The sequence below is a fragment of the Peromyscus maniculatus genome, chromosome 6, assembly GCF_049852395.1.
Source record: "Peromyscus maniculatus bairdii isolate BWxNUB_F1_BW_parent chromosome 6, HU_Pman_BW_mat_3.1, whole genome shotgun sequence".
In the NCBI taxonomy this organism is placed as follows: Eukaryota; Metazoa; Chordata; class Mammalia; order Rodentia; family Cricetidae; genus Peromyscus; species Peromyscus maniculatus.
This window is the reverse complement of record NC_134857.1, coordinates 83,958,829-83,978,061: the sequence shown is the minus strand read 5'-3', so window position 1 is coordinate 83,978,061 and position 19,233 is coordinate 83,958,829. Positions and strand designations below refer to the sequence as shown.

The 19,233-nt window shown below is 49.8% G+C and overlaps 1 protein-coding gene across 6 annotated transcripts in view; it reads right to left on the bottom strand.

Annotated features, from left to right (window-relative positions):
- Positions 1–1,080: 1,080 nt before the first annotated feature.
- Syt6 (synaptotagmin 6) overlaps positions 1,081–19,233 on the bottom strand; it is a 59,565-nt gene continuing 41,412 nt past the window's right edge. For 4 of the 6 annotated variants that reach the window (XM_015999215.3, XM_006980795.4, XM_015999217.3 and 1 more), the window contains exons 4-7: positions 15,807–15,927; positions 10,374–10,545; positions 9,147–9,297; positions 1,081–3,792 (exon numbers count right to left, since the gene is read on the bottom strand). In XM_015999215.3, coding sequence (XP_015854701.1) covers positions 3,721–3,792; positions 9,147–9,297; positions 10,374–10,545; positions 15,807–15,927 — 516 coding nt within the window. In that variant the 3' untranslated portion in view covers positions 1,081–3,720. Of the gene's footprint in view, positions 3,793–5,444; positions 5,513–9,146; positions 9,298–10,373; positions 10,546–15,806; positions 15,928–19,233 lie in introns of all 6 variants that reach the window. The other 2 variants (XR_001578534.3, XR_001578532.3) reach the window with 1 other exon arrangement.

Sequence of the window (19,233 nt, the reverse complement as noted above, 5' to 3'; positions counted from 1 at the left end):
TCCCATCTTCTTCCCCTCGTGCGTTCTGCGAGGTCATACGGGTAATTCTAGCGATGAGTTGTGAAGGAACATGAGTCACTTTGCTGGAGCACGCAGGCCAATGTGATGCCAGTGTTCTTTTCCCTCGGGCACGGTAACGAGCAATGCTTGAGATGTTGGCTGCTCTGTCATCTCGTGCCTCTGGATAAATATATCGAGCAGGGCTCCCCTTGTTGATGGGATGGGACCATAGGAACAATGAGAGACACGCCTCTGCTGCTTCCCAGCCTCTAAGAGCCGAAGGCTGTGAGTGCAGCGCAACCTGACCTGCGCTCATGAATACTGACCCTGTTAGTTTTTAAGGCTCTAGTTAGAACCGGTGCCTCAGTGCATTCTGCTTGCTTGACCAGACAGGAAGGTGGAAGAAGGCACAGTGGCCTGCGTGGGCATCAGGGGACGTCTCTCAGCACTGGGTTCCCTATAGAGCAACAGTAATTTAGATGCGGTTGTGCAGAAATGGATGTACCTTCCACTCGCCTCTCTACAGGCCACCTTCTAAATTTAACTAGAAGCTTGGGATAAGCAGAGAGGACATTCTGTTAAGCTGGAGTGTTCCTTTAAAAATTTCAAGTCTACGATACTATTTTTTAAATGGTTGTTTTGTTTTGGTTTTTTTGTTGTTGTTGTCCCCCCCCCCCAAGGCTTTGCCAAGTTGTACTTTTATGAGAGTTAGCAGTATTTCTCTCCTGGAAATACAAAATACAAAAGCAGTGTACTTTCCAGCTAGGAGTGTGACCCATTTCCTCACAGAGGCTTCAGCATCTGTAGAGGCCGCCTGTGATGCTGAGTGGCTGAGGGGCAGCCAGGTCTCATGTCCCCAATGCTCTGAGCTGCAGCCTCACAGCAGGCAGGCAGGCCCCAGCCTGTTGTGGTGCCCAGGTGTCCTTCGAGCAGAGTGAAAACCCAATGGCCCTTCAGCCTGTCTCTGACTGGACAAGTGGCTATCCACGTACACGAAGCGAAGAGAAAAACAAAAGCTATGCTGTGCCCTGTGTGTGTGTGCCGCCTGCTGAATCCGGCAACATAAAATGACAAGAGAAATGGGCAAGAGACAGAGATTTAATTGAATAAAAACTCCAGGCTGTGACAGGGGTGGGAAGACACAAAGCAGTAATTAACAACATAATTTTTTTAAATGATGATACAATTAATTAACATCCTGGGTAAGTGCAAAGGGGGGAGGGGAGCATCTCTCAGCCAAGAAACACTGCGAAATGAAGGAGAGGAGAATCTGGTGTCTTTTGCAAACCTCTATGTGCAAATGGCCCGGGTTATCACAACTTCAGCAAAGCTCACCACCATCCCCAAGGGGTTCCTTGCACTAGGGGAAGCCAACAAGCCAGCCAACTTTGAATTCCAGTTTATTCTGCATCAGCTTCCTACGAGTTCTCATCTGTGAGGGAGGAATCCGAGGCTAATGAAAGAAGAAGGCTGTTCATATCATTCATGCTTCAGGATGAGGAGGACTGATCTGGCCACCCTTGGTGGGGACTTGGCGGGAGGGAACCCGGGAGCTAAGAGCCTTCCTGGAGTGGGCTTCCATGCCTAATGTATACCAAAGCTGAGGGAACTGAAGAGGTTGACCAGGGCACGGTTTCCTGAAACTGTTGGGATGTTCACTTATGGGACAGAGTAGCTGTGACATGGAAGGGTCTCTCAGACAGGCAGTGTCATTCCATAATTCATGCAGACCACACCCTCCTCTCTAAAAGCTTGGAACGGAGCATCCCACCTGCCTGAGGGTTTAGGGGTGGCAGCTGGGCATGCATTTGGAACCCACTTCTGGGAGGATGGAGTGCTCACACTAACGTCTATGTTCCTTATGACACAGGGGACCCAACTGTCCCCTTCCCAGTTGCCCTGCTGTATGGCTGCAATGGTAGCCTCAGTGCGGTCCATCTAGAGTCAAGAAACACAACGAAGTTGGTTGCTTGCTGGGACTCTTGTCATGACCTTGTGGGTTTTCTCCGTCTCAAGAGTACTTCCAAATAGGGGACTGCCTGACTAGAAAGGCATATCAAGATATTTGGGGAGAACATCTTTACACACCAGCCCCTAGCCCAAGGCTCATACTTGGTGGAGTCTAGACTCATCTACATTTACTAGAAAAGTGGACTGACTGCTTCTCTTGCCACAATCTCCGGTTGGCTCATTCCAATGTGACCACTCTTCTGGTTAGCAGGCAACGACATAAAGTTAGATCAGCAGAGAAACTTGGTGGCTTGACTTGAAACGGGGGCTACGTTATTACATCGCTACTCCTATAGGATGGGGGCATAGGTAGAGAGTAAGACACAGGTATGAGCGTGGCTTTTGTGTTCTTGACCTTCTGTTGTTGAAAGAAGGTTTTTTCCCCAGCTGACTGGCTTCCTGCACGTCTTACCGCGCTGAAAACCGGTACCGTGTAGCCCCAAGCGGGATGGTAACTCACCTTCATGTGTTTGCTTTAGACTGAGCAGATCACCCTGCTTCCAGGGCGTGGTGGGAAGGCCACTAGTCACTCAGGAGGAATGTGCTATTATAAATACAGTCACTCGTTTTTTGTTTTCTAAACTGAATTTGGCCTAAGGTAGAGATCTAATAGAAAAACAAACAAGCAAAGATCCTCTCACTGAGACGGAAACAAACACAGAATACCTATTAGTTAATAGAACTAAAGTTTAAGGTAAGTTAGTGACCCAGAGTCTGAACTAGTCTCTGGCTGGCTGGGTTTCAACTAACAGGAGGCTCTTCACAGACAAGCAGACTTAAAAATGTGGTTTGGATTTCAAAATGCCCCATCCAGAGAAGAACATGTTATCTAGATTTTTCTTTGCTCTGTTTAGGCATTTTAAGCAGCTGCTTGGTGCTCTGTGGAATTATAAAGCTATGTATAACACAGAAATCGTTCTGGAACATATGTGCCTCCCTTCTTTACAATGGAGGTTATTTTTGAGAACCAGGCTCATGTTTTCAAACAAATGCGATCATTAACTGTGGCGTGTTGGAAAACATATGGCGTGGTTAGTTTCCGCGGGACCGTTCCTAAGGAAAGTGCTAAGTGCCCGCCAGGAATCAAAATGGTTCCAGTTGGGGAAGGAGGGGAGCAGGGATCCCCCACAGAGTCACAAACATGGCAGAGGTCTCATGACTTCAACATGGGACAAGAGGACCACGTCTTGGCTTGTGTCACAGCAGCGAAGAGCTCCCAAGAGGAACAATCCACCTCAGACAGGCTCCGAGACTGATAGGTCCCATTCTTGCAGGATGCTGAAAACATGGCCATGGCTCCGGGGTGAGCACTTGGTGGAGGCACGAAATTTCAGATTCAGTCTGCCTTTCCCCAACAGACCACTTATTTTACATTGTATTTCCCAGAACCAACCTCTGGGCTCTCCGCTCTTTGTTTTATATCTCTAATCATTGTGTTTTCCTTTCTTTCTTGACAGCAGACCCAAACAAAGCGGAAAAACCACGAAAACATCACCTTGGGAGACAGAAAAGACTAAGACAGGTCTGATCACAAAGGACAAGTGTCTCGGCCTTGCCCTGCACAGGAGCAGCGAAGACCATGGGCTGCTGCTGCGGCAGCGGCGGCGGCGGCGGCCATCATCGTGACTGCACAAACACTGCGTTTGGACGACTGGAACAAGTGTGAAAAGCACGTTGCAGAGTCCCGTTGGTGTGGCTCGACTGTGCGGCTCATGGTGTCGGAGGTGGTTTCGGAGATGGGCATGAGCTCTCACTGTCGAAGCTGGCAGCTCGGCCCTGCCACTGTGGGGAGAAGAAAACCTGGTTATTGATTGCTGGGGGTGGGGTGGGGATTGATATCTCAGATGCGCCGGCCCATGCACGGTGTCCACCTCTCCCCGGCCTCAGTAAGCTTTCTAGACCTTTGCTGTCAGCCATGCAAAACAAAGATACAAGCTCAGAGCTGTTTGCAATGCTTGGTCTTTTAGAAAAGATCTAGTGCAGACTTAACTTCAGCTTCCTTTACAATAGTGTGTGTGTGTGTGTGTGTGTGTGTGTGTGTGTGTGTGTGTGTGTGTGTGTGTGTTTTAATGCGGTGCGATGACTGAACCATTTCTGAGTGCTTCGGCCATTTTTCACACACTGAAAATCAGATTATGTTAGCAGCAAAGAGAGGCAGCATGTGCCCTTCCTGCCAAGAACCTGCGATCATGAATTATTAGTGATTTGTCTGGGAGCCGTTAACACGGGGGAAAAGTAACCCTGGCGCTGCTTTGGTTGGGGCTCTCTTCTTCAGTCTTAAGGCATCCTATGAGCGTCTGCACTGGCTTGTGAAGGGGCAGGAGGTGAGGAGACACAGCCCGCCCATTCCCTCCACACTCCTCCTCCCCGAGCCCCTCGGAGCCCCCCCCCCGTTGAAGTGGGTGATGTAATGAGGCGTAATGGAGTGAAGGAGCGCAGAGGATGGATGGACCTGTGCCTGGAGCCATTCGACCCTTCTTGGGATGAAAAAGCCCGCCATAGCTTTGTGATGTTTTCTGGACAGAGATCTGACCCTGTGAATATCCCTGACCTATCTGGCAGGGCTTAAGCTTCAAAGTGATTCAGGGTCCGCTGCTCACTCAATCCTTTGTGGCTGGGAGAGCCAGTGCTTTCTCATTGCCTGCAGAGCAGGCTCCAGAAGGAGCAGGGAGAGGGAGAGAGGGATGGAGAGGGAAAGAGGGAGGGAGGGCGGGAGGGGAAGAGGGAGGGAGAGAGAGAGAGAGAGAGAGAGAGAGAGAGAGAGAGAGAGAGAGAGAGAGAGAGAGCAAGTGCGAGTGCTAAGTGGTCTAGATGACTTTCTGAACCACAAATCCAGCCCCTTTCTGCTTCTCATGAGCTATAGGGATCTCTTTCCTGAAGAGATGGAGCTGAGGGAGCATGCATTCAAATGCTGTGGGAGGAGTCCAGGACAAAGTTCCCCTTTCTCAACAATCTCCAGACGGAGCTGAGATACCTGAGAAGTAGACCATTTAACTTCAGTACCGCCTCCACAGTAAACGGGACGGGACACCTACAGGGCCAAGGAGAGTCCATGCTTCTTCTCTGGGTTCCTTTCTCCTTAGTTCTCCCTGTACAGTCACACTGAAGGCTTCTACAACATCCTTAAGGGCTGTAGGTGTGGATGACAGCCATGGCATGCCCCTGACCTGAACTATCTCAGTATGTCAGAACCAGGGAACTTGTAGACACCAGTGAACTTGGGACACAAGTAAGCAAACAGAAACACAGAGAAGTCAAGATCCAGACAGTTAGGGGGCAGAGCCAGGACCCAGTCAGGTCTCCTCACTCCCAACACACTGTCCTTTCTAGGCCATCCTGCCACTGTGCTGGCGTGTGACCACCCACTAGGGGAGGAAAGAGACACACAGTGTAAGCAGAAGCCTAACCTCTTCCGGTCCACACCAGGTACTTACTCCTAACTCCAGTGGCTGTCTCTCCGCTTGCAGCATCCACGTGAGTGAAATCACAACCGAGGGGTTCCCTGGTGAGATATTTTAGATACATAAATGCCTGGTTCTTGAGCCCCTGTGACTTCTGACTCCAGTGTCTCTTAACCAGAAGGTGACATGAGATGGCTCCTTGTGTTCCCATTCTCAGCGGAACTCCAAATCACTCCCTTCCCACCTCTAGTCAGTGCAAGGTACACAGCAATTACGGGACTCTCCCCTGGGTAAGCATGCCACTTAAACAGCCTGACCCACAGACCAGGTCAGAGTCGAAAACACCAGAGGAGTAGGCGAAGGGCCTTGTTCCTTTCTACAGCAGCCCAGAGAGCAGTCACACAGAGCATGACTGTTTATTTGGAACAAATGAGGGACCCTGGCTCCGCTCCTGGCCCCTGAGTTTTCCTATGAAGATAAAGGGAAGAGATGGACTTCATGGACAATGCAAAGGTGAGTGATTCCAGCAGACTAATCAAGGTGCCTCTGAAATGACAGAAAACCTGTCCCCAGCACACCGGGAGCTCGCTGTGCTGGGGCAACTGTGTCCTACTCAGGTCCTTTGCTGTACTGAAATGGGTAATGTTCCAACCATGATCTCAGAATCTGTGTCAGATGATCTGAACACGTTCCTTTGTTCATGAAGCACCTTGAATAAGGTCACTGGTCAAACCAGCTGGGGAGGGGGCGCGGCAACAGTGACAAGTAGCCCTGGGAGGGAAGGGTACTGGCTATGGCTTAATGGATTTTTATTCATGAGAGATCCAATCAGGGAAGAAATGCCTTTCCAGTTAATTTGTTCCCCTCAACCTTAATTTTAAACCCCGAAGAGTCGAGCGCGCAGGGTGCTCTCTGTTCTCATTAATAAAAAAGAAGTGATCACAGCGCTGGAAACTCCACTGAGAGAGGTGTGAGACAAACAGGGAGGACTTTGCAGAGATTAGGCCATTCATCATCTCGAAAGCTGGGAAGATTTCTTTACGGGTTGCACAAATACAAGATCTGAGTTGGTAGCTAACCAGTCCCAAAGAGGGCAAGATGTGAGCTCACGGGATGTCTGGAGGACACGGGTGGAAAGAAGCCCGGGAACAGAGTGACGAGGTCTTGTTAGCCGGGCAAGGCTGTAGACGCAGTTTTAGAAAGGTGCTTTAACTGTGGGTGTTAAGAGGGGGCAGTAAAACCACCCCGGTGTGGACTGCCGGAGTCCTAAGTTGCCATGACAAATGTCATCTTCAGTGTCTCCTCGCAGAGAGAAGCAATCCCTCTGAGCAGAAGAAAATGAGAGGGGAGCGGGTGGGGGAGGGGCGCTCTCCCCGCCGCCAGGTCGAGGGGAAAAAGTAAACCCAGAGGATATGAATCAATTTAATCTCTTTTTCGTTTTCCATATACAGTTACTTTCCCTTTACCGGCTCATCAAATATTCATTTTCAAGGGCTTCGCTCCGCTTTATCTCGCCTTTGTCATCTGGACCAGACAGTTGGAGTTTCTCAAAGAAAAGGCCCTTGGAATCAATTATTTGGCTTAATTAGACAGTATTCATCACGAGTCCAGGATCAGGGCCTGGCTCGTCTGGGGTACTTTGCACTTCGCTCCGGCCGCTGCTGCTCTGGTGGTTTCTTTTGTCAGAGGCCAGAGGCGGGCGGGAGGGCCTGGCAACGTGACTCTCCATTGCAGGTTGCAGATTGGAGAAACGCTGTGGTTCACCATGGAGGCTCCTGGGCCCATTTGCCCCTGAGAGTCAGCACTCACCATTTATCAACCCAGAAACCAAGGGCCAGAGGAGGGCAGTGAATTACTTAATGCGCCACAGCACACCAAAGGCCTCTTACGGCACATTCCATGCCAGGCCCCCAAACTACTTGAAATTCTATTCTTAAATGCCTCCACAATATTATACCACCCGGGAAGGGGAGGGGGAGATTAAGGCATCACTTCCTGTCCCTGGGTTGAATCCACATGGACTTTGGTGGGGTGTTAGAATAGCTTCAGGTTGGCTCCTGCTCTGCCCAGGGGGCCTACTTATGACTGGGAGTAGGACCCTCACTCGAGTGAAGAGTCTTCTGGCTGAGAGGGCAGGGCTCCACACAGGGAGGAGGAGCCCTGGGAGACTGGTCTCTCTCACTGAAGTACCACAGGTGTGGTAAAAGCTCGGCAGCCACAGGCCTGGATGGGAAGCCCTGAGTTGGCAGGATCTTTGGCCTATTCCTCGATTCTGCCTCAGGGCTTGGGCAGACTAGTCCCGCTCCCTGGAAGCCACCTTCTCCAGTAGATTTCAACATGCCCAATCCCCTTAGCTTTTGTTCTTTCTGGAGACGACACCTGGAACAATAGTTGGGATCGCTGTACCCACCCTGAGAAAGGAAGCGGTCGCAGGTGCGCTGTGCCTTTCCTGATCGGAGTGGAAAAGTGGGTTACTCTCAAAGGCCATGTGGAAGAAGGAAGAACTCTTTAGTTTGGAATTAAAGGTTTCCTGTTTTGTACAGTTCTCTAGTGCCTACTAGGATGGTGGAATTATCACCAGGCTTTCCAGGATGAGCAGGGTATGAGATCCTGAAAATGAAGCCAAAAGCTTGCCTGACCACCCCAGCACCCAAATCCTAGCACATTTGAGGAAAAGCAGGCCTGGGGACCACCAAGAGAAGAAAGGGGAAGGGATTTAGGGGGGTGGTATTTTAGGGTCCAGGTTACGGGAGGTCTGGACAATGGGAGCCAGTGGTGGTTCTTCAGAAGGGCAGGGCCAGGAGCAAAGTGTCCAGGCAGATGTGGCAGATGTGTCCTGAGTCTGGGAAGAGCACAGGAGCTTTCATCTGTCGGGTTTGGTGCAGGTTGGACAGACAATAAATGTCCCTCAAAGCTGCCATGGAGAGAGGAGTGAGGGGCTCAGAGGAGGCCAAGACCGGAGGCCTGGCTTTGTTAGAGTGCAGGCCTCCAGTTTCAGCCAGGGGGTGTGACACGTGACACCATACTCTCTCCTAGCTACCATAAGAAGCAGTGTGCAGCAGATAGAAGTGTGCTCTCTGGCTATCTCTGTGGATGAGAGGGTCTGCCAAGCAGGAGCTGTCTGGAGCCTCAGGGAACTTACTGTTCCGATGAGGGTGGAATTCCTTGCCAATTCTGACCTCACCCCCTTAGGGCTTACTCCTCCAGGACTAAATTGGCCCAGGAGCTTTTGAAAGCTTTTCAGGCCTGGCACAATGGACTTCCGGGAACTTCTTCAGAGTTCTTGCTTTCCATTAAGAACTCGGTGTTGCTTTTGAACTTTGTTATTTTTCAAGGCAAGGTCCTGTGTAGCCCACAGTGGCCTCAGACCTGCTATGAAGCTGAGGTGACCTTAAGCGATGAATCCTCCTGCCAAACACTGGGGTTCCAGGTGTGTGCCACCACACCACACCTGGCTTTGGGCAGTGCTGGAGATGGAACCCAGGGCTTCATGCATGCTAGGCCAGGCGTCAACTGAGCTGCACCCCTAGCCCATCGCTGTCACTTCTGAAATGCTCACAGTGCTCAGGGACTTCACCAGGCAGCCTCTATCTTCTTTCTCATCCGTGTGTCATACACTGGGTGTTCCCCATGTCCCTCTCCATAAAAGGCGGAGGACTCCCAGCAGCCGACTGCCATTCTCCAGCCCACGCCATCATGCAGGAAACATGCCAATGGCCAGGCAACCTCACCCACCTCTTTGAAGGATTTCTTTACCTCCACCAAGGAGTGCCAGTGTGCAATGGGCTTGCGTGGGTATGCCAGCATCTCATTCCAGTGGTCCCTGCCAAGGCCTTCAGCGTTGATGCCCACTCTACAGACGCCTATGATCTCATTGTGGCCAACTCTGAGGGAGAAACAAAGGCCTTAGTATTGGTCATTCAAAATGCTACCAGAAAAAGAGGTCCTTTGGGAGAGGGATGCTGTCTAGTACATCTAACTCAGAACCATGAGCTCTGAAGATCAGTGCATGTTAGGGTCTTCAGCTGCCAGTGGCCCTGAGGCTTTGCCCAACCTCTTATGGTAAGGGACTTAAAGAAGGGAGCAAAGGCTACAGACCTACTCGGGATCTCAGGAAACAGTGGCAGAAGGCCCCGCTGGGTGTTAGGAGCCCGGCTCTTCACTTATTTGACTTGGGAAGCATGTTACAACCTCTCTGGAGATCCCGACACTTGGAAATAAACCAACCTGCCCTGAGCATCATTTCTCCATACCGCTAGTGGCTAGGCTTCGATTTATTCACTCAGCAAGAACATAAATCATCCCTCAAGTATGTTCGTCAAGCACCTACTATGCCTGAGAACCTGAGCTAAAAATCTAAGGTTGAGGCTTTATTGTGTGATTTCTGCATCCTTCAGCTAAAACGATACTTGGAGAAGAGTCATGGGAGATGAAGTGGTTGAAAATGGAGCTGAGCCAGCCTTGAGAGGGAAGAATCCAAAAAAGAGAAAAGAAAGGAGGGGGAGTTAGTGGGGTGGTGATTTGGGGTCCAGATTATTGGAGGTCTGGACAATGGGAGCCAGTGATGGTTTTTCAATGGGGCAGGACCAGGAGCAAAGCGTCCAGGCGGATGGAGGCTGACTTAGGGCCGAGGGTGATGAGGGCTGCAGAGCCATCCTGCAGGAGAGGAGATGCTAGAGAGGCATTTGCAAGGGCAGAAGATGGGGCTTGGCAAGTAGAAGGAAAGCAGTCAGGGATGGATTCAAGCAAGCTGGCGGGTAGAGTCCCCCCTGATGGGAGCAGGCTGGGAAGGGAAGTGGGAGCTTTTGGTAAGGGGAAGCCCATGTTCTTCCTCAAATTCCCACGTGTTTCTTAAGTGGAGCCATATTTGAAACTGATGAGCCCTGAACCACAGGTCTAAAGTCAAGGGCCCCTATGCTGCACTGGAGGAAGGTAACCATTCTCCTCCGGGAAGGCACCTACCTATCATAGTCCATGACGGAGATGAGCAGGCTCACTTGGTCCATGTTTTCTGGGGGGATGTCAAAGATGATGGCCTCGTTGTAGACAGGGTTGAGGGTGTTCTTTTTTATGGTTGTTTTCTTCTTTTTCAGCCTCCGGCCGTCACACAGCAGGGACACTTTGACGTAGGGATCTGTGCCAGTGAGGGCAGCGCAAGAACGTGGTGCGTTAAACAGATGGTTGTTGTTTCGTTTGTTTGCTTTTCGACGCAGGGTCTACTCTGTAGCCCAGGCTGGCCTCAAACTCACAACCATCTGCCTGCCTCAGCCTCCCCAAGTGCTGAGTTGACAGGTGTGAGCCCTCAAATAGACAGATGTTCTTGAACAGCCTTTGCCGTAGAGGGACTGGATCCCACTGCTGCTCATCGGATGGGATCGGTGGGTTAAGATAATTAAGTCACTTTGTATTTATGTAGAACACCTGTCTCCGAGGAGGCTCCACACTTAATAAACGCAGTCTTTAGCTACCTTTGTATTCTTGGGAGAATGCCTAATGGTGTGTCACTAATAGGAAAACTAGCCCCAATTTAGACAAGACACTTGTCAATGGTTATGTGGTTCCCAGCCCTGAATCTCAGCTGCACCGTGGCTGGAGAGCTCAAAAGAGCATTGAAGCTAACAAAGGCCCCATTTTTTTTCTTTCACCTATACAGAATCATTTCCTCTGGAGGTTTGCCAGCTTTTTAGCCAAAAGATAAAGGGGGCAAAAATAGGACTCAGTGCTGCCCAAGGAACAGCCACGGGGTAGAATGAAGCCACAACATCATCAGTCCCAATGCCGCTCCCCTCCTTCCCACTCGAAGGCATGATTTTTGGGTCCCACTGTCCCAATAATCTCATTTCCATTTGGAATCAAGAGGCAGGGAAGTGGCCCTGCCTGCTGCTTCCCTGGAAGCCATTTCCCGGCCACTTCTGAGCAGTGAAGCAAGGAGGAACGGTGGCCAGGAGAGTGAGTGAGCAATCCCCAGAGACTCAGGGCAGCTGGTTGACATTTTATTTCTCAGTGGGATCTTGGATTCTCTCCATGCTGCAAAAAGATGTCTTTTTATTAAACTCCCATGTTCCTCCTAATCTTCTCTCCCCTTTAGCTTTCTGAATGGGCATTTCATGGTCATCTTTCTACCCTGAAATTTTCTACTCATCCAAATGAAGGGACACCTATTATATCTCATAGCACAGGTGTCTCAGTCACCATAATAATTAGTATTTATGCTGCACAGCTCAAAAAAGAAGACAACTCACAGGTAATAATAGCTTTGAGACCTTGATGTGCTCAGACACCTTTCTTGTCCAGAAGCCAGGGCGCATGTGAACCTGTTAGGAGGTACGAGCCAAAGTAGCCCCTCTCCTGGCCTTGTAGTTCTGAGGTAAGCAGCTGTGCCTCTTGGACCCCTGAGCACCCACTAGGCCTCACACTGTTTGGCATCGTGTAGGGGAAAGGGCAGATGAAGGCTCCACTTAGAATAAAAACTAGACACCCACGAGATGAGCCCGACCGAGCTCCCAGCCTTGAAAGCATTCTCATCGACGTCCAAGGGAGCTGCTGACTAACCAGTATGGCGGTGACAGCTGTGCCTTAGCCACAGGGACACTTGGGTTTATGGAGGAGCTGGGGAGACCACGAGGAATTTAATCAACCTCCTGTCCTGACTGTACACTTTCAGGGCCCCCCATTCTAGGGAGCATTTGGTAAAGAGGAAGAAGTGTTGAGAGCTTGTGTGTTACAGCTGTCTGGTTCCCACGGGCTCCCTTCCCTATGGTTATTCCCCAGGACATTGCTCAGGTCACCACAAGCGGAAAAAGCCAAGCCCAAGACCCATCTTTAAATATTCAAGTCTTTCCAGCTGCACACTGCTTTAGAAAGTGTCTCTAGGTTTGCGCCACCGTGTTCCTCCTCTATCCCTGGGGTCAGACACTCCATTCAGAACACACTTCCATGTAAGGAAAATATAGGCATAGCCACTTGTCCCATGAGCCACTGGGCCGGTGCCTTCTTTCTGAGCTCTGTCCATCCATGCAAGGAATGTCTGGTTTATAGCATTCAGTGAGCAGATTTCATTCTGCAGGAACTGAGCTCTCACCAGCATCCAAGAGGCTAATCAGAGAGCCGAGATGACTGCTCCCCAGGGTGCTTCTGGGAAATGTCTGTGGCATGGAGTGAAATGGTGGCCCCAGATGATCCTTGAGGTCTGTTCTTCTCTATGATGCCCTGAGCACCAGGGGCCTAAAGTCCAGCACTGTATTCCTGCCTCATTGTGTGGGAGTCATCAGAATTCAGCATTTGGAACATGTTCTTGTGATAAGAGATGTCTATCACCAGGTTTACTTTCCATCTCCCCTGCAAAACATTTATCACTGATATCTCCATTTCATAGGCAGAAAATGGAAGCTTAGAGAGATTAAATATCTTGCCTGGGAGTTGGTCCCAGGCCTGACTCCAAAGTCACTTTTGACCACTAGATACAAAGCAGTGCAAACCAAAGGCATCAGAGACAAAAGAGTTAATCCACACTTTCGTAGCATACTGGTTTTTCTAATTATTTTGTACTACTTTTATTCTCATGGTTCTAGGAGATAGGCTTAGATAGTTGATTCTGGGCTAGTGTGGATCAAAGAGAGTAGGAAGATCTTTGGTTTTAGAGGTCAGTGCCAGACCTCTAAGGCTAGAACACAAATTAAGGAGCTCTGTTTTCTTTCCACTTTAGTCCAATGTCAGACCTGTCTGGGCTGAAGGCAACCACAACCTCAACCTCACAAATAGACGATGTATCATGAGGTGCCCCCCGGGCATACGGGTATCCACTTCATCACCTTGGGCCAGATTCATATGCTATCTGCAAATCCATTTATTTACTGTTCACTTGCTCATTCATTAGTCCACATTTCATGAAGGCTTATGATGTTTCATGCATTGCTCCAGAGACTTGCACATATCAATGAACAAAATATGCATCTCTGGTATAAAGGAGACCCTTGCATTTACAGAATCCAGACGAGATTTAACATAGGATTCCAGACCCAGGTAGGGACGAGGGGAAGCTGTGAGGGAGAGGTTAGAACTTAACGTTAAAAACAATCCCTTCACCCCAAACCCTCTGATCTACAGCAGTCCTTGTTAGCATCTGTGGCTTCACTCCGAGCTCACTCTCTAGCACATCAATTTGATTACAACAGAGAAGACAGTGTTCGGGACTAGGGCAGCAAAATCCTATTTCCCTCAGCCGCCTTGAGAGTCCTTAGTGAATTTCTGTCCTCGTGTGCACTTATTTTGGTATTAAAATGAAATCTACATTGGCTGTATTTGGGGGAAGCTGGCTTGGTGTTGCCGGAGAGTTTTTTCCCATGTCAGCAGAGGTTCATGACGCTCTCTGCTGCATCCTGATGTGAGTCAGATGCTTTGGGGGAGGAAGAGCTGCTTGGGGGCCCTCGGTGAGGGCTTTGAGGACTCAAGTGGGGCACTGCAGCGACTGTGGGAGGCTGGAGCAGGGACTTGAAAGGATTCAAAGAAAACTCAGTTTCCAAGTCCCCAGACCTCTTCCTCCATCTTCATAGGGTGTACCCGGGCCCAGATGTTTTCAGCTGGACCATCAGCCTCTCTCTCATTTTATTCTCTGCCATGGAGGGTACTGAATCCAGGGTTTTATTCATGCTAAGCAAGTACTCTCTCTAGCACTGTGCTACGTATCTGGCTCTTGTGTTTTTGGGACAGGGTCTCACTATGTAGCTCACGCTGGCCTTGAACTTGCTAGATGGCTCTCAAATTGAAGTCTTCTTGCTCCAGCCTCCCAGACTCTGGGATTCAGATGTGTGCCACTATGTTTTTTCCCACTATCATCACCTTTTCCTGGCACTTGTAATCCTATTTCCAGGAAAATAAATAGTGAACACAAAAGAAACACATGGAAAACTATTTTCTGTATTTTCATTCAAGGTCAGAGATGCCTTCCGTATGGGTTTACACTGATAATCAGAATCATTTTAAGAGCCTCTTGGATGGAGGTCTTAGGAAACAAACCAAGCCTCTTCCCATATTCAGCATCCTGATGCAGCCCCATGCTCTCTGGGAAATTATCTGGAAGGCTTCACTAATACACATCTCAGGGCCGTTTGAACTCACAGTGGGGAGGGAGGTTTCCAGGCATCAAGCTACTGCTTTGTTAACTCAAAACACAGGTAAGTTCCCTCATGACAGTGGTTCTCAACCTCCCTGATGCTGCGACCCTTTAATACAGTGCCTCATGCTGTGGTGACCCCCCCCCAACCATAACATTATTTTCATTGCTATTTCATAACTGTAATTTTGCCACTGTCATGAATCTTAATGTAAATCTCTGATATGCAGGATATCTGACATGCCACCCCGAAGGGGTTTAGAACTGGTTTAGAACCGCTGCCCTCTGGCAACCTGCAGAGCGGCCGGAAGGACTGAACCTCTTGTACCACGTCAAGTCTGCAAGTTTCTGCAGCCGCCTTCACCCAAGCGTCTCCCCGCGGCTGGAGCTGCACTGGATTTCTATTCAAGGCAGCTGCTGTGGTGCTAAGACCGATGCAGGAGCTTTGCAGGAAAACCAAATACTTGAACCCAAATGCACTTTGCTTTCCAGTGTACCCACTCCTTTGGTGAATGCAGTTTGCAGACTGTGGCCCCAGGCCTGGGTGAACCTGCTCTCTCTTCCACTTACTAACGCTTACATTCCAACTCCATATAACTTCCGTAAGTCCTGGAGCCCCATATTAACTGGGAAGACTGCCCCTCCCCAAGAATGAGGCTAATAGGAACAGTATCTACCGAGTGCCTACAAGTGCGTGGATTACTGGGCATAATCTGAATTTGACCAGTGCACGGGACTGACACTCCCCCTTTTCAGATTTAAAAAAAAACTGCTGCAGTTTAGATCTTCAATGTCCCTCCAGGATATTGAAGCCCTGGTCCCCAGCCTGTGGGACTAGTCATGGTAGAAACTCTAGGCTCCTGGGGAAATGCTCTTGGAAGGGATTTTAGGACCTTGATCCCACTCCTCTCCCCTTATTTCCCAGTGGACACGAGGGGAACAGACTCCTCTAACAGGTCTCCTTGCCATGAGGTACTGGGCTGCCACAGGCTCAAAGCAAGAAGGTCAGATGACTACCGGCTGACACCTTTGAGCCTGTGAGCCAAACAATCTTTTCCTCCTTCAAGGCAGTCCTGGCAGATCTATGCCTACACAGAGGCAGAAGACTAGTATAGAATCCACATCTTCACATAGGAAGGAGGTGGCAGAGGAGGATTCAGACACAGGCAGTTTGCCTCCTAAGGAGAGTGGCAACTCTCACCCTGTCTTCCTGAATACTCTTCTAAGTCCTGCTGTTTGGACTTCAGGGAGGCCAGATGATAAGCCCCGGACAGGAGAGGTACCTGAGTAGCCTGTGATGTCCATTGCCTTGAGATTGCGACACTTGATCACTGTGAGGGTGAGCCTGCCTGCTGTGGGCAGGTAGCAGAGCGAGAACATGATCTCTCCCAGGTCCACGCTTTCCTGCAAAAGAAGCAGATGAGAGAGCAGGTGAGGCGTCCTTGCGTTCCTGGCAATGGCTGTGGGGAACTCTGGAGCCCAAAGTGTTTGGAACTGCAGGAGTCAATGAGTTTAAGACCCAAGGGACTGGTCTCATCTGGGGTAACTGGGAACCAAGGGCAATGATTACAATGATGCCCCTTCAGATACTCACCTCTTCAGTGTCCTCTCTCTCTCTCTCTCTGTCTCTCTCTCTCTCATTGTTTTAAATTTTGAGACCCATTTGAGGCTCACCTCAAGCTTGCTCTGCATCACTACGGATGACCTTGAACTTCTAATTCTTCTGCTTCTACCCTCTGAGAGCTGGCTGGGCTCACAAGCTTGCATCGTCATAACTGGTTTCTGAGCTGCTAGGTGAGCACTCTGCCACCGGAGCGGCCCGGCAGCCCATCCTTCTTGCTTCTGATCAGATTCTGGCCCCATCTGTGTATATCCTGCTTTGGACACTAGCTCTATGCATGCCTGCCATAGCTGCAGACCTTTGGTGTTTATATGCCCTTGCCCTGTTCCTGAGCCTTCGCCATCCTATCTATCCAGTCATGTGGTTAGAACACACGCTCCAGCCCCCGGAACGTTCTTCTTCCAGGACATCTGCAACTCTTTTCTGCTCTGTTTCTCAGCTTATGATCTTTCCTGGCCCGGCTGCCGTGGCCCCAGGCTCTATCTTCCTGTCTAGAAGTAGACGTGCAAGGAATCCATGCCCTGCTGAGGCCATTCTGCCTACCAGCCAGATGTACGCTTGCCATCCCGTGCTTTATGACCCGCCTCACATCCAGTTTGTCCTCTTCCCTTAAATGTGATGATCCTTCAGAAATACACACACGCTCTGTTGCCTCTCCTACCCCAGAATCATCCTGACTCGGGATCCCTGGAAGCTTCTGAGAGAGCAGAGTGTCCCTTCCTCGAAAGTCAGAGCATCTTTCTAGAGAGATGGCAAGCATGCCCATCTGTTGTAGGAGAGAGCGCCTCAACAGATTGCTTTCTCTGCCTGCTTCCTATTTATTGAAAGGGGTACAGACGGCTTAGAATTCAAAGACATGGAACTATCTCCCAGAGGTAGGTTAGGGGAGGAGGAGGCAGAGGAACAAGATGATGCCCGAGTTTGAGGTGGTTCTGATTCCAGATGGGGCCTTCTATTTGTTCATTCATCCACACATTTACTCAGTCAAAAATATTTATTGAACACCTGCCAAATGCTGGGTGTTGATTTATAGGAGAGAACAAAGAGACAAAAAACCCCTACCTTCACAGAGCTTACAATTAGGGCCATAGATAATATATATATAATAATATATATTATCTATATATTTGGGGTGTTTGTTTGTTTGGAGACAGGGTTTCTCTGTGTAGCTTTGGTGCCTGTCCTGAATCTCGCTCTGTAGACCAGGCTGGCCTCAAACTCACAGAGATCCGCCTGCCTCTGCCTCCCGAGTGCTGGGATTAAAGGTGTGCACCACCACCACCACCTGGCACTATATATATATATATATATATATATATATATATATATATATATATATATATATTTTAAAAGGCAAATGAGTTAGTCAGAAGTATTAAGGGGAAAAAAAGTCAGACAGAGAAGGGAGTTAATAAATTACTGTGGGGAGGTGATCCTAGCAGAATTTTTAGACAGTTAAATCAGGTGTACCTTGATTTCATCGATCTGTTCATTGATTGGTTCCTCCTCCTCCTCATTCTTCTTTTCTCAGATTTATTTTTTAATTTTTTATTTTATAATTAATTTAATATCATAATTACATATCAGCCACGGATTCCCCTGTCCTCCCTCCTCCCACCCCCCAGCCTTCCCCCCAATCCCACCTCCCCCAAGGCTAGGTCTCCCCTGGGGATTCAGCTCAGCCTGGTAGATTCAACTGAGGCAGGTCCAGTCCCCTTCTCCCTACACCAAGGCTGAAATGTCTCAGCACAGGCTCCAGGTTCCAGATTCATTTATTCCACTGTATGTGTGCATTTTGTCCATGTGCCTGGTGAGTCCTTCGCTGCTTTCTCTCCGTGAGCTCTAGCTGGCACTGCCAGGTGGGGGCTCCTATCATGCCTGCCTCACACCGGAGGAAACGAATGTTCCTGAAGGTAAGGACTTGCCCGAGGCTGCATGACTAGCAAGTCCTTTAGTGCCACACACTCATGTGTCAATGTCCCTGCTTAAACACCTCAGCGCTTCCCTTGCTCGGCTTCCGAATCAAGACTCCGCTTCCTTGTTGGGGGGCTTTCAGTAACGGAGTTCCACCTCACACCCTCATCTTACTCTCTTCCGTATGCCAACTTCTGTTCCACATAACGTGTCTGTCTTCAGTTACTTAGGCTGAAATCCTTCGCCCTTTGCTTAGACAACTCCATAGCTGATGAATAGCTCCTGGGAATCACTGCGTCACTCACTTCTTCACTTCTGCCCTCCCCTACCATGGAGTAGCTAACACAAGGCCCTTTGGGTGGAGGATCCTTGCCTAGCAAGCCATGCATGCTTTGGTGACAGCCGACAGCACACACGAGGAGCTGCAGATGCCGGCAAGCAAGGATGACTGCGTTACAGCCAAAAGGTTCCTGGCAGGAGGGATGTCTGTGTCCATGCCATGATCGAGGTAGGGCCTTGGGAAGCCTTCTGGAAGCCTCTGTGGCTCCTCTCACAGGGAGTAAACAAAGGCTGCGATCACCATGTCCCCATCACTGCCATGCCATAGGAACAGGGTGGCATTTCCATATGCTATCTCTTTTAGGGCATATGAGCTGGTTTGTGAATGAACTAGGGAGATTGGCTTTGCCTACCTGGGATCCATCAGGGTAAATGGAGTCTCTGGAAACGGCTCTCAAGGATGGTTCCCTCTGGGAAGTACTGGGCCAAGGGAGCCCCTCTGTTTGCAGGGCTGTCCTTTCCCATGAGATTGTGAAGGCGTGTGGGTGCTGCATGTGTGGTGCAGTATGGAACCCCCAGAACCCCACACCAATGGTGACTTCACTCTCCATTGATGGCCCAGACAGCAACAGGAACTGGCCCAGAATCCCATTGTGATTCAGGAAGGAAATGAGTCTGGGGGCCGAAGTCCAGTTTCCGGGGCTTCTGCTATGGCAGCCTGGGTCTCCCTGAGTAAATGGAGAGGTGGGAGGTAAACACACAGCAGCCAGTCAGCCCTTGCTGGTAGTCGCCGTACCTAGTGGGAAGGGAGGCCCCAGCTGGGCCCCGGTTCTCTCTCTGCTCTGACCTCTGTCTCAGGTCTCAACCCAATTCTACACACCTTGCCAGCCTTTTGT